The sequence below is a fragment of the Alosa alosa genome, chromosome 21, assembly GCF_017589495.1.
Source record: "Alosa alosa isolate M-15738 ecotype Scorff River chromosome 21, AALO_Geno_1.1, whole genome shotgun sequence".
NCBI lineage: Eukaryota > Metazoa > Chordata > Actinopteri > Clupeiformes > Clupeidae > Alosa > Alosa alosa.
In genome coordinates this window covers 18,957,732-18,971,121 of record NC_063209.1, presented here as the reverse complement: position 1 = coordinate 18,971,121, position 13,390 = coordinate 18,957,732, and the positions used below count along the sequence as shown (strand labels likewise).

The following is a 13,390-nucleotide window of genomic DNA, read 5'->3' as shown; positions in this document are numbered from 1 at the left end:
CTGTTTTAAGTCTTTTTTTCTCAACTAAAAATGCTTTGCGCTGGTTAGGGGGTACTTGGCTGAAAAAATATTTCACAGGGGGTACATTACTGAAAAAAGGTTGAGAACCACTGTTTTAGAAGACCGCATGGGAGTGTGGTTGCAATTAGACATGCAGTGGGAAATACTCTGAATGCTATGTTTGTTGCTGTTATGTTATTATGAGTTAGGCCTATGTAATAGTGGGATGTTGACGTCACATAGTCTGGCCTGTCAAAACAATAAGCACGCTACAGTGTGCAGTTGGCTACTGTAATATATATTTACAGAACAATCCAAGATTTCTTCAATTAGTCTTGCTTCTCAAACGAAGCAAATGTTTATTTTGCCTACGTTTTCAGAGCACTGTAAGGCCTCAATACGTGGAAAGGAAATAGAGTAGAAGTACAATGTTTGTCAGACAGAATTTATTTAACGTACAATTCCACCAAAAAAAAAAAGAGTTTTAAAAAAATAAAGGTTGACCTCACACTTGGCTTGCCAGTTCTCGCTCTGCACAGTATCCCTCCAGATGGTGAGCCTGGTGGCTATGCTGTCGACAAAAGTAGCCAACACGACCGTCCAGGGGGATCACTTTCAATAAGTCCATATTCAAAATTCACCACGCTATCCAACACTCTCAACCTCATATCTGCATTTCAGAGGACAGGAGTCACCGATGCCCGCACTCTCTCATACTTTTGGTATACAATGTCCTCCCTCCACTGGCACATCCGCTCTGGATTTGACATCATCTTCTGGAGTTTCACATATACATTTTCTCGTCTGCACTCTTGGTTGCATAAATGCTGGCTAAAGTGAAGACTTGGGAACTCCAAATGTAACCACATAGAATGGAAGACAGGAGAAGCAAGCTTAACTATACTGAGTCATTCCTTGAATTATAGCTTCTTATATATATCTATATATTTTATATATAAAAAAGATTCACTATGGTTCAGTGTGGTGACATCAGGCAGTGTAACGAGATAAAATCCCAAGTTATGGAATTTTAAGGTGCTTCTAATGTTTAAAAATCACAATTCTTTTTTTAACTTTCACCTGAATGACATCAGAATAATTAAACTTTAACTTGGAAATTAATTTGCGATTACATAACATTTGCATAATTGCTTAAAGTCTGCACTGTAGTTGACGATATAAAGAATACAATAAAATCATAACCAAGACATTATTATTAGCATTGCTGGTTACAAAATGCACCATTCTGGGTCTACCACAAATATTTAATTGACACAATGTACAATGGAATTGCAAAATTACCAAAATATATTAAATAACATTTTTATTTTTTCAAAAGTGGAAAGAAATAAAATCGATCTGATTATTTTTTGTTGACCTAACCGTATCCATAACAACAGTGGAGGGTGACTGGTACAAAACACTGAGACTGCCAAGACATACAGTAGATTCTTTACAGTAGACTCTTCCTCTCACTCCATCTCTCGACTTCCCTATACACCCATCCTGACACGAGAAGCTTTTGTGGGGAACCCCACTGATGTACACACAGTCGTCCAGCGCAAGAGGACAGAGGAACCTGTTTGCCAGCCGTGGACACTTTAATTGGATGTATACTAATTATCCCTTGCAGTCACGGGTCCTCTTCAAGGGGGCATCTTATAAATATCACTAAAAAGATCATCAAGGTCCGTGATTCGCGCTCAGGTGTACAGTCCGTCAGGTGTGTGAGGAATGTCTGGGGGGCGATGGCTGAATACTGGAGGGGGTTGATGTCATGGAAAAAGTCAGGTGAACTCTTTCCACTAGCCTGGAGCAGGTTCGGATGGGCTGGTGGAGACGAAGGAGTGTATTGCTTGTCGGAATGGGGTGCTAAGAAAGCTGTTAAGAGTCTGGCACAAATGTAACGCAAACCTAAACTACATCTGACCCCGAAACCTGTTCGAGTTCCCGTCCTGGTCCGCACGTGGTGTGGCATGAGTCCACAGGATGCGGGCCAGGACTGGACCAGACTCGCAGCAGAATCAGACGCAGCTCAGGATTGTGAGGCAGCTGCACTCAGACTCATATCTGCACCATGACAGAATGAAACAAGGCGAGACTCGCACATCTGAGAGTCTGAGAAAAAAAATCAATGAGCTCTTCTAATCTAGCCCTCTTTTAACAATGAAAAACTATATGCACCCCAAATACAAGAGAAGAGAAAAAATATATATACCATTTAATAAATAGAAAAATTAAATAGGGCACTTGGTTCTTCATAACATTAAACTTAATTTGCATGATTGAAAGGCAGACACGTCAGTGAAGATTTGTCCTCATTCAGTTGTGTCCAAGCGTCCATAACAGTCCACCAAATCTGGGTGCCACAGTCGTCTCTTCCTGTTACGGACTGAAAATCACTTCATAAAAAAATACCTATAAAACCAAATACCATATCTGGTGCAATTCAGTCCCTTCTCAATGCCACTTTGTCCTGCCGTGGTGCCACTTGTTCTTCTGGAATACACATATGAGCCTCACCTCACTGAGCTGAACACTAGGGGCCACTTTGCTTTAGTTTGCTTGTTTGCCTGCAGTTGGCGAATCATTGCTAGACAGCGGACTGTGTGTGGTGTCAGCTCCTCGACTGAGCCTCTCGGTCTGTCCTCTTCCCTCGGGGTCAGCTCTCAGCGGCAGCAAATGTGTCGCGCTCCTGTTATATCCTTCTCACGTAGTTCCCAGGGAAAGTGCCAAAGAACTTGCTTCTTCTCGACGTTCCTAAAAACAGTGCAAGTGAGTGTTGATATTAAATAACAACCAGTTACACAAATGCAGAACACAGACAATTCTTGTATAATAGCATGGTTTACGGTTTATTGACAGCTACTTTGAGCTGTGAGTTTATACAGTATAAATAAATCAATTAGCATCGCACGCAGTGTTTTTCCTGTCCACACATATTTTTTCATGTGTTGAGTTCATCCCATGATATTTGCAAGTCTGTGTCATACTATTTGGCATTCTGGCATCAACAACTCGAGAGAAACATGATTGGGATCAAAACAACAGAAAGGCCACACAATAGGGTTGATGTGAAACGTGAGAACACTGATGTCATGAATGGGACATCTTTGGAGTTACACCGCAGACAGAGAGCATTTGGTGTTCAGTGTGATGAAACACTGTATAAAACAAGGGTGCCCTCTACTGGTAAACCAGTGTTACTATACATATACACTTTTACTACAGCAGGCTTCAGGGGAATACTGATGATAATTATTTTTTTAGCCCAACTATAGAGCAATGCAAAGGTGCTTTGATTGTAAACATACACTACCACTCAACAGTTTGCGGTCACTTAGACATTTTCATTCCACTCTGAGATCAGTTGCATTGTTTTTTTTTTAATCAGGGCAGCAGTTTTCAGATTACATTATGTGCTTACTTAATAATTCTGTTTATGATGGAATGGAATGGACCCCAAACTTTTGACCGGTAATGTATGGGTGAATTGAAAGATTTTCCCAAACTCACCTACAAACCAACCATCATCACACTTCTCCATGACGTCAACAATGTCTCCTTCTTTGAGCTCCAGCTCATCTTCATTACGAGGGGCGTAGTTGTAAAGAGCCTGGAACCTAAAAGACACAATTTAGTTTTAAATTTTTTTTTACGAACATTTCTTCTCATGTCTCCAGGAGGTATTCCACAATCATACTTTCTCTTTAATGTATATTTTTCATTTTGTACAGATATCAATGTGCCAGTTCACTGTGGTTAAAGTCAACACTTTTGTGATGTTTGGCTAAAGATAGTATATGAACCATGAGAACAGTGTTGAAGGTGAAAGCAATACTGAATGACATAAAGTGGAGAGGCACTCACGGTTCGCCAGTCCCTTGTAGTGGATCTTGCACATAAGCTTGTCTCTGAGACTGGGGAGAGAAGAGTCCAAAGATGGAGTTATATAGATGCACCATAATCACTGTGTGGTTGCTCTTTGCTGCAGTCACCCAATGTAGCACTGTGCACAAAATGCAACAACATCTTCTAATACAAAGCCATGTTACCAAGCCTGTGGTGATATAATGTATAGTCTACTGCATCCCCCCCGAAGTCTGTACGAACCAATCAAACCTGGTATAACTGTGTCAGGGAGCATGTAGTCTACTCTGTGGGGTGAAGGCTCCTCATCTGGGAGGAAATTTAGGTCTGGCACTCCTTGTCTGAGTGAATGACCCGATCCGTTTGATGTCTAATGGTTTGGCTATTACTTGAGGACTACATCATCTCAATTAGCCATCATCACAGCAGCAAATGCTAGCTACAGTAAGAGCTATCCATCAAGCCACAGGCTTAGAAACAGCATAACTATGGCATAGGAAAACCAGATATGCTGAGAGCAAGGCTTGTACTCCCCTTGTGTGGAGGACATTTGGGGGCAATGGCCACTTGTCTAGCCCTGGGGAGTACAGCGCGTTTGGGCTGTGTGCACAGGAAACAGAGTTTGAGCCCCTCTCCTACCCTCAGCATCACACACCACACCACATCACACCACCAGAGCACACACTCCAAACAGGGTTGACACACAGGTTCAGGCTCACAGACAAACATACATGTACACACACACACACACACACACACACACACACACACACACACACACTCCAAACAGGGTTGACACAGGCTCAGGCTCACAGACACACACACACACACACACACACACACACACACACACACACACACACACACACTCCAAACAGGGTTGACACAGGCTCAGGCTCACAGGCTCAGGCTCACAGACACCATCACACCACCAGAGCACACACTTCAAACAGGGTTGACACACAGGCTCAAGCTCACAGCACACCAGTCTATGTTTGTTGCAATATCAAAGTAACTCCTCTGTGACTTATGCCTCCTTTCGAAGACATACTCACACAGATACACACACACACACACACACACACACACACACACACACACACACACACACACACACACACACACACACACACACACACACACACAGACACACACACAAATAAACAAACAAGAACAAGAATAAGCACTCAAAGCATCTCTGCTTCAAACTGTCAGAATGATACCTGAACAACCAAATCAGGCATTCAGAACCACATGCGGCATAACCCTAACGCATCTTCAAACACTCACACGCACGCACACACACACACACACACACACACACACACACACACACACAGAAGTGAATAAATAATATTTTGTCTAGGCACAGCAGAGAATCTTCATCCCAAGCAATTTAGTCATCACCAACACTCTGAGCTAGACATGCTATTAAACTCCTTGATTATTAACAAACATGTTGAAACAAATGACACATTAGAAATTGAATATGTACCTTTAACCGAGTGTACCTCGAAAACAAACAATTTTTATCAAGGATTTTTGAAGAATTTAATCAGTGCCATGTGGCTGTTTCATGTCTGAGCATGCATGATCAAAGCAACCTGAGAAAACTTCATTTCCCATAAGGCATAGCTGCTGACACAACACAGGGTTGCAGTCATGCCCCTACCCTATGTGAGGGTGAGAAGCTCTGGCCTCTAATGGGTGAGCCACAGGATCTCCTGGACATCACAGGGCTACGTGGGGGCTTGCCCACCACGAGGGCATCACGCTTCGACACGGGCTGCAAGAACCACAATCGCCAACCGGCCTTTTATTTATGACAGTGAATACACACACACACACACACGCTCATGTGCACAGACACCCTCACACACACACTGATGTGCACAGACACACTCACACACACACGCACGCTCATGTGCACAGACACACCCTCACACACACACTGATGTGCACAGACACCCTCACACACACACGCACGCTCATGTGCACAGACACACCTACACACACAGTGTGTGACACGCAGTTCTTCAAACTCATGCTTCATACACAGTAAGGAAATTGGTGTCTTCAGATCTCTAATCGCAAACACTACACGTTTCAGATCTCTAATCGCAAACACTACACGTTTCAAATCTCTAATCGCAAACACTACACGTTTCAATCTCTAATCGCAAATACTACACGTTTCAATATCTAATCGCAAACACTACACGTTTCAAATCTCTAATCGCAAACACTACACGTTTCAATCTCTAATCGCAAAACACTACACGTTTCAAATCTCTAATCGCAAACATTACACGTTTCCCCATCAATCCCGCACCTCTCCATACTATATCAAAGAACTACAGCACTTTTAAAACTTGTTATTGATTTATCTGCATTTAATCTGTCCTGAAATGGGACGACACACATAACTGCCACCCTGACCTCACGTGCTGTGCCACGCTGGACTCTGACGGCCCATGGTGCTGTTTGTGCTCTGTTGCACGCTAGCGAGGGTTTCCAGTCCGTTGACCTGAGCGGCGAGGGCTAGGCTTGTGAGCCTCACGCCAGCCGTACAGAAATAGGCTGTGTGGAATCTGACACAGGGCAAAGGAGACCCAGAGGAGGCTGAGGGGTAAATATGTGCTACTACAATGGGGCTAATAATAGCTGCATATAACAGACTGGTGCTTCAGCTCTTACTGTTGCCATAGCAGTGTCAGAAACCCTCCCAAACAATGGACACAAATGGAAAAGTAAGCTGTGTTTAGAAAGACAAACATTCCTGTTCACGTTACAGAATAAAGGGCTTATTTTGAGATTTGTTGGAGGAGTTATTGCTAGATTTGCTGGCTTCTCAGGACTTTGACATACACCGACATTGTGGGAGAGCCATCCATCACTATGAAATGACAAAAGTGTTAGAGAGCTTAAAATATTAATCAGATGTAAACTACACTGAAGTGTGTTAAAGGCAAGTATATACGCAGGAAAGACTATGGACATACACACACGTACAGAAGACTCACTGCACTCTGGCTTTACCTTGACCTTGGGGGATCTTGGTTCCGGGTGGGGGGAGAATTTAGAGGAAGGAGGGGGGGACTGCGACACACCAGGGAGTGGAGGGGTGGAGCGGGGGGAGGAGGGGGAGGATTTGGGAGAGACACCCCGTGCGGGGCAGGGGCTGCTGGGAAGGAGGGGACGAGAGGCGGAGTGATGCACCCTGGGTAACCGTAGCCTGGTGAGGGGATGGGAAAAGGGAGATGCCATTTAAACCGTATGCTCATACATCAACCAAAACGGCCACAAACGTTAAGCCAAACCAGACCAATCAAATGAACAAAAAAAAACAAACAAAAAAAACACTCCAAGCCAATGCCTCAACACTTCAGCAAGACAAAGCAAAATAGTACCAACATGTTAGGACGCTCACTTGAACAGGACTGAAGGACGACCAAACAACTGGACTGCGCTGATCACTAGTGTTAGGTTACACGTAAAACTCTGGACTGCGCTGATCACTAGTGTTAGGTTACACGTAAAACTCTGGACTGCGCTGATCACTAGTGTTAGGTTACACATAAAAACTCTGGACTGCGCTGATCACTAGTGTTAGGTTACACGTAAAACTCTGCGGGGTTAGTGCAAGCACGAAGAAGACAGGTGCAAACATAACCACAGCGGCTCCGCATGCCAGGGGCTAGCTACCTCTCGCTCTGAGGCCTCAGTACGAACAGGTGTGAAAGTGTTTGAGGTCAAAAGGTCGCTGGCCGCTGTCCGGCTCCCCCCGCCCGGCTCCTCCTCGATGAAGAGCTGGGGGAGCTCCTCGGTGAAGTCGGAGCCCAGCAAGTAAAAGCCTTTCTCCTCTTCCTCCTCCTCCTTTGCTTGCAGCTGCTGTTGCTTCAGCTGGCTGCCTTTGATGATGGACTTCACCTCCTCACACTCCTCGTCGTCGGCATCTCCAGAGGCCAGCAGCGCGTCCTGGCTCAAGGGTGCCTCGTGGTGCCCCAGGTGGGGCTGTGCCTGAAGGCTCTCGTAGGACCTCTCGAAGGGACTCTCCACAAGCCTTTCCTGGGTCTTCTCATGGGGTCTCTCGTTGGGCTCGTACACAACCAGCTCTATGGGGCTGAAGGCGCTGGCTGGAGGGGAGGGCGACTTCGGAGGCTCCAGGGTCTTCTCGTCGGGAGTCAGACTCTTCCAGGGCTGCTGCTCCAGTGTGGGTGAGAGTGAGCCTGTTGTTGTGGGCTTGCTGGTAGTGGCGGTGGGGACCAACTCAATGACGCTGCCGAATGCGGGGTCAATGTCAAACACGAGGGGCGAAGTCGGGGATGGCGTGAAGGAAGCAGAGGCCAGGTAGGGCTGCGGAGAGGGGGTGGGCTCCGGCGAGCAGGCGTAGCCCTTCAGAGAGCCGATGGGGATGAAGTGGCCCTCCCTGGGCCCCGGCGTGAGGCTACCGGGTGTGGAGGACAGCGGCGCCGGCGAGGGCCCCAGCGCAGAGGAGGAGGAGGGGGCAGGCGACGGCGACACCAGGGCCTCCAGGGCCTCCAGCTCGGACCGCAAGCTGGCAGGTAACGGGGGAGGGGTGGGGGCCGGCGTCCCGTACGGGGAGAGGCCCAGCGTGAGCGCCAGCCACTCACTGGTCACCGCCTGCAGGTGGGACGGCCGCTGTTGGGGGAGTGCCGGGGAGCGGGAGGGGGAGGTGACCCGATGGAAGGAGGGGGCGGGGGACGTGGCAGCAGAGCAAGAACGTACAGAGGACGGCTGTCGAGGTGCGGTGTGGGAAGGGGGTAACAGAGAAAGATGTGAAAGATAGAGAGATAGAGAGATAGAGAGAGAGAGGAGGGGAAAAGCAAATACAATGAAGAAAGAGTGAACACATGGAAAGGGGGAAGAGATTCATAGATAGTCGCTATGGAAACACATGGCCCAGTTACACCAAGGGGCAAATTTGGCAAAAACCAACAATGCCACCCTTATCTAAAATGTGCTCACTGGAACAAAAAAGGACTGAGTTCTACCATGGTTGAAAATTAGGACTGAATTTCCAACTTAGACAGTGTCCCAATATGCAAGTTTCAAACTCCCTCTCTATTCTGTTTTCAAGTAGCATCAAACCAATTGTAGTGTTCACTTACTTCATCTGTGGAAGAACACAGATGCACTAAAACAATAATACCGGTAATAATAATTCACAGAAAGTGTCATAAAGACATTCCTCATGATCATGTAAACTTGTTTTTGATGACAGTCTAAACATACGGTAGAACCCAACACTCTGCAGTCTGCCTTGACATGCCTTGAGTCTAAGCGCTCTTTTACCAGTAGCAGGAGCTGCTAAAACACAAAATGAGGTCTCCATGGCATTGCCTCTGGCTCTGCTGATAATAAGGATGACGGGCTATTTTAAATGCAAAGTCTCTCTGCTTTCAGCTTTATTCTGCTTCTCCATTCCACATAGCCTGAGGAAAGAAACACAATCCTAACCTTAATCAACCATGCATCATTTGCAACAGAAAAAACAGAAAAAACAGAAAAACAGAAAAAAAACAGAAAAAAAGTCCCTGTGCTGATCATGACGCATGCTGCTGTAGGTACTTATAGACGCCAAACTCACTCCTCGGCACGTCACATCACATAGTGACTCGATACAGGACCGTAATTAGAATCAAGCCCTCCCGAGGCATGACTGAATCATTAATCAGGCTTAATCCAGCGCCTCGTCTCGCCTCAGTCATGTGAGCCGAGGATTGGATTAGGCCACTAGCTACTCAGTGACTTCTCTGCTGCTCAGAGGGAATTATCACCTCAATTATAGCTATATAATGATGATATCATGTTAACTTCACCAAGACTAAGGGGGACACTGAATCTTATATCTGTGAGGAAATTCCGACATGGCCGGGGTTGATCTGGTGTTAAGTTTCAGCTCAGTGTCAAGACAGGTAAGAGTAATCCGATCGCTGATAGCTGGCAAGTCAAACAAAGGGCCCATGACTTTTCATTGCTTCACTTTATGCACAAATGACCCTGTGCTTTTGACCGAAGGTATAACAATGCATACCTTAGCGTTATAAAACTGAACTCTCATTCTTGTATGCTGCATTGCAATGCATTCTGAATCTGCACATTCTTATAAGTGTGATTGTACAATAACCACAATCACCACTGTCCTGTAATACATTTTTGTAATGACAAACATTATATGAAATTTTATCTAAAGCATCTAGTTCAAACTACACATCTATACAAAATAAGGTTTAATTAATATATAGCAGACGGTTCTGGAATAGAACGTGGGTCAATCGGTGATGTCCCCCCTTCCCCACACCCACTAGGTATGAATCAAGGCTTTCTGTAAAGCTCCACTACAATAGTGCCCTACTGAAATGACCATTTACTGAACCAACCGATGTTTTAGTTACACCATTCTAAAAGTTATGTAAACTGTATCTTTACATAAAATCAGATCAGTCAAATTTGTTCCAGGTATGTTCAATCTCATATGAACGACAAGTGATACCAGACTCTGACAGACTTGCATTTCAAAACTGGGCTTGAACTCAAACAAACCCATGTTCACTTGTGTCGTAACACAAGTCCCACAAATGGAGCTGTGTAGAACTTTGGGTGAGAAGATTGCCTTACCCTAATGGAGCTTGCGCTGAGAGCCCTGTCGCACGAGTGGCTTTGGGGTATCGTGCTGTCCTTGGCGTTGGTGGATGACCTCTTGACGATGTCCACATATGACACGGGGAAGATGCCCTGCTTGCTGGTGCTAGGGATCTTGCCCTCAAACCAGTTGGCATCTACTTGCCTGAGCAAGATGACTCTCTCACCCTACAGAGGATGGGACAGATCTTTCAGACCAAAGCTTTTGTCCTTACTTCCTTTCTTTCAGTCTTAAAACTTTTACTGTATATTGCAAGGCATGATTGATGCTGACACACACACACATACACACACACATACACACACTCACACTTCCCTGAATAACCCCCCTTGTTAAACTGAAGGTCACTGATCAGCCACATTAGATGTGTGAAAGACAGTGCCTTGCCCAAAGGCTGATGTCTGTGACCTGCTAAATATGAACAGGTGTTCAACAAAGTGAGAACATCAGAACACATCTTTTAGTTGTTCCTAAATGTGATTTTATTGACACTGTGAATTATCAAGCATCCCCCATGATAGACCAGAAAGCCCATAAACACACAGTATCCTAGCACTTGCAGCCAAATCTTAAACTGTGTGAGCTATCACTAAAAAAAAAAACAGACGGAGACCAAAGCCTTGCCTTCCTCAGAGAGAGCTCCACGTTGGTGTCGGCGTTGAAGTTGTAGCGCGCCACGGCCTCCCCGATCTCTCGGCTCTGGGCTGGGGGAGGGGGCCTGATCGGCTGCTGCCTCTCAGATGGAGAGATTTTCTGTGGAGGGAGATGGAGCCGATATGAGCAAACACTATCAGACACAAGAGGACGCATGCACCTGGGAAATATTTATAATAAAATAATAATAATAATAATAATAATAATACATTTTATTTGTATAACTCTTTATCACATACTCAAAGTGCTGAACATTGTAGAATAAAAATGGAGGCAACACATGATTAAAAATTAAAGATAAGTTATAGAGTTCAAGTGTTTATAAAGGCTAGGCTAATTAATAACGATGACAAATGATAATTAATGACTCATTTGAATTTCTTTCTGTTTTATTCTTTCTCTACTGTAGCAAGTCACAAACCAAGATCCACAGGGTGCCAGAGCAGCACTATGACGGACCATAACACCAGAGAGCCAGAGTCCCTGCTTTGGTAGTCCGAGCGCCATACTCAACCATAGTGATGGCGCTCCTTTCCCATATGCCTATATATAAACTACTGCGCTCACACACAGAGCAGTGTGAATGGGCAGGGAGAGCCCACCAACCTCCACGTAGGTGATGGGGAAGATGCCCGTCCGGCCATGCAGCTCTCCTTCATACCAGTTGCGGTCCACTTGTCGTGTGATGTACACCGTGTCCCCCTTCCTAAAAGTAAGCTCTCTGTGAAGCACAATGCAGGGCAGATGGAGTTATAGGAGGAGGCGGAACAATGCAGTTTTTAGTGTACATCGTTTCATGTATCACTACTACACAGTCATACATCAAATTGCAAATCATATGTGAGGTCAGAGCAGGAGTGAATAATCCTGTAGATGAAAGTTATGAAGGTTATCAAAGTCAAAGTCAAAGTCAAAGTCAGCTTTATTGTCAATTTCTTCACATGTTCCAGACATACAAAGAGATCGAAATTACGTTTCTCACTATCCCACGGTGAAGACAAGACATATTTTACCAATTTTAAGTCCACAGACAAACATAACATTCAAGTAAACAAAAAAGTAAGTAAATAAGTAAATAAGAGGGCACATATAATAATGAAAAAATAAGAGCAGCAATAAGAGCAGCAATAAGAGCAGTTATGGATGAGAGAACAAATGAATGAATTAATTAATCAGTTATTACTTAATATTTTCTGGTCAGTCTTTACATTTTGTATGATTTAGTTGACTGAGTTGACTTACTTTGCAGTCTGGGCCTTGAAGTCATATATTGCTCTGGCTGGTTGTTTCTGTGGAGAGCATAGAAATAGTGCTTACAACATGGAGATGTAAACCAAGCCGGATACTATGCTGATACATGTCATAGTCTTCGCTCCCGTGCAATCTCATCTAAATGAGTCTACCTCGATTTATTATCACTTGTTACAATTTAAGTATCAGGTATTTTACCTCAGTGTTATCTAATGAGAATATACCTAGCTTGACCGTGACATGAACTGGCGAACGCACCGAGAGCCTATGGCAGGCATGTGAAATGAGATCGCCTTACCTCTGTTGCTTCTGGCGTTGGTCTCCTGCTCTGAGGAGTGTAGCGTCCCACATCTGGATACGAGTAGTCCTGGGAAGGTTCTGGATCGGGAGGGAAATCGAGAGGCATTGGTAAAGCTCGCATTTAAAAGGGTGCGTTTTGCCTTTCCTCTAGTTGCCAAGCAGCACCGTACAGCAACATGTGTAAAGGGAACGGTATGCACAAAGAAAAGGTCATATGTGGGGGGTGCATCTGGGGTGAAGTATGAAGGGGAGTGATGAATTAACTAGAGAAAAACAAAACAAAAACAACATGTCGTTTCCCAAAAGCCCTTGCCGCCCTCACACACTCGCCTTGACCTACTGAGTCTGACGTGCTGCATGGTGAAGGTGATCTTGGCCCACTCCAACATCTCCCTCTACCTCGGCTAAACCACACTCTGCCTACTTTATCATGCAGGGGGGGAGGCCCATTTATACTCTCGACCTGCTGGAAATGGATCTTCAGCATGGAACAAGTGTATTTATACAGCGGGCTCAGTATAGGGAGCTGGACTCTGTGCCAGCAGCTCTGCGGTCCATCCCCTTGCTCTGGACAATCTGCTTAAAGGGACTTGGCACAGAGCTCCACCGGCGAGCAAGCTGTCAATCACTAACAAACAGCAATCAGAT

The 13,390-nt window shown here is 45.1% G+C and overlaps 1 protein-coding gene across 2 annotated transcripts in view; it reads right to left on the bottom strand.

Annotated features, from left to right (window-relative positions):
* Positions 1 to 424: 424 nt before the first annotated feature.
* Positions 425 to 13,390, bottom strand: part of sorbs2b (sorbin and SH3 domain containing 2b) — a 52,150-nt gene continuing 39,184 nt past the window's right edge. For both annotated transcript variants that reach the window (XM_048230734.1, XM_048230735.1), the window contains 9 exons: positions 12,741 to 12,820; positions 12,434 to 12,480; positions 11,798 to 11,912; positions 11,162 to 11,290; positions 10,513 to 10,704; positions 7,576 to 8,628; positions 3,871 to 3,920; positions 3,517 to 3,623; positions 425 to 2,760 (listed from right to left, as the gene is read on the bottom strand). In XM_048230734.1, coding sequence (XP_048086691.1) covers positions 2,699 to 2,760; positions 3,517 to 3,623; positions 3,871 to 3,920; positions 7,576 to 8,628; positions 10,513 to 10,704; positions 11,162 to 11,290; positions 11,798 to 11,912; positions 12,434 to 12,480; positions 12,741 to 12,820 — 1,835 coding nt within the window. In that variant the 3' untranslated portion in view covers positions 425 to 2,698. The remainder of the gene's footprint in view (positions 2,761 to 3,516; positions 3,624 to 3,870; positions 3,921 to 7,575; positions 8,629 to 10,512; positions 10,705 to 11,161; positions 11,291 to 11,797; positions 11,913 to 12,433; positions 12,481 to 12,740; positions 12,821 to 13,390) is intronic.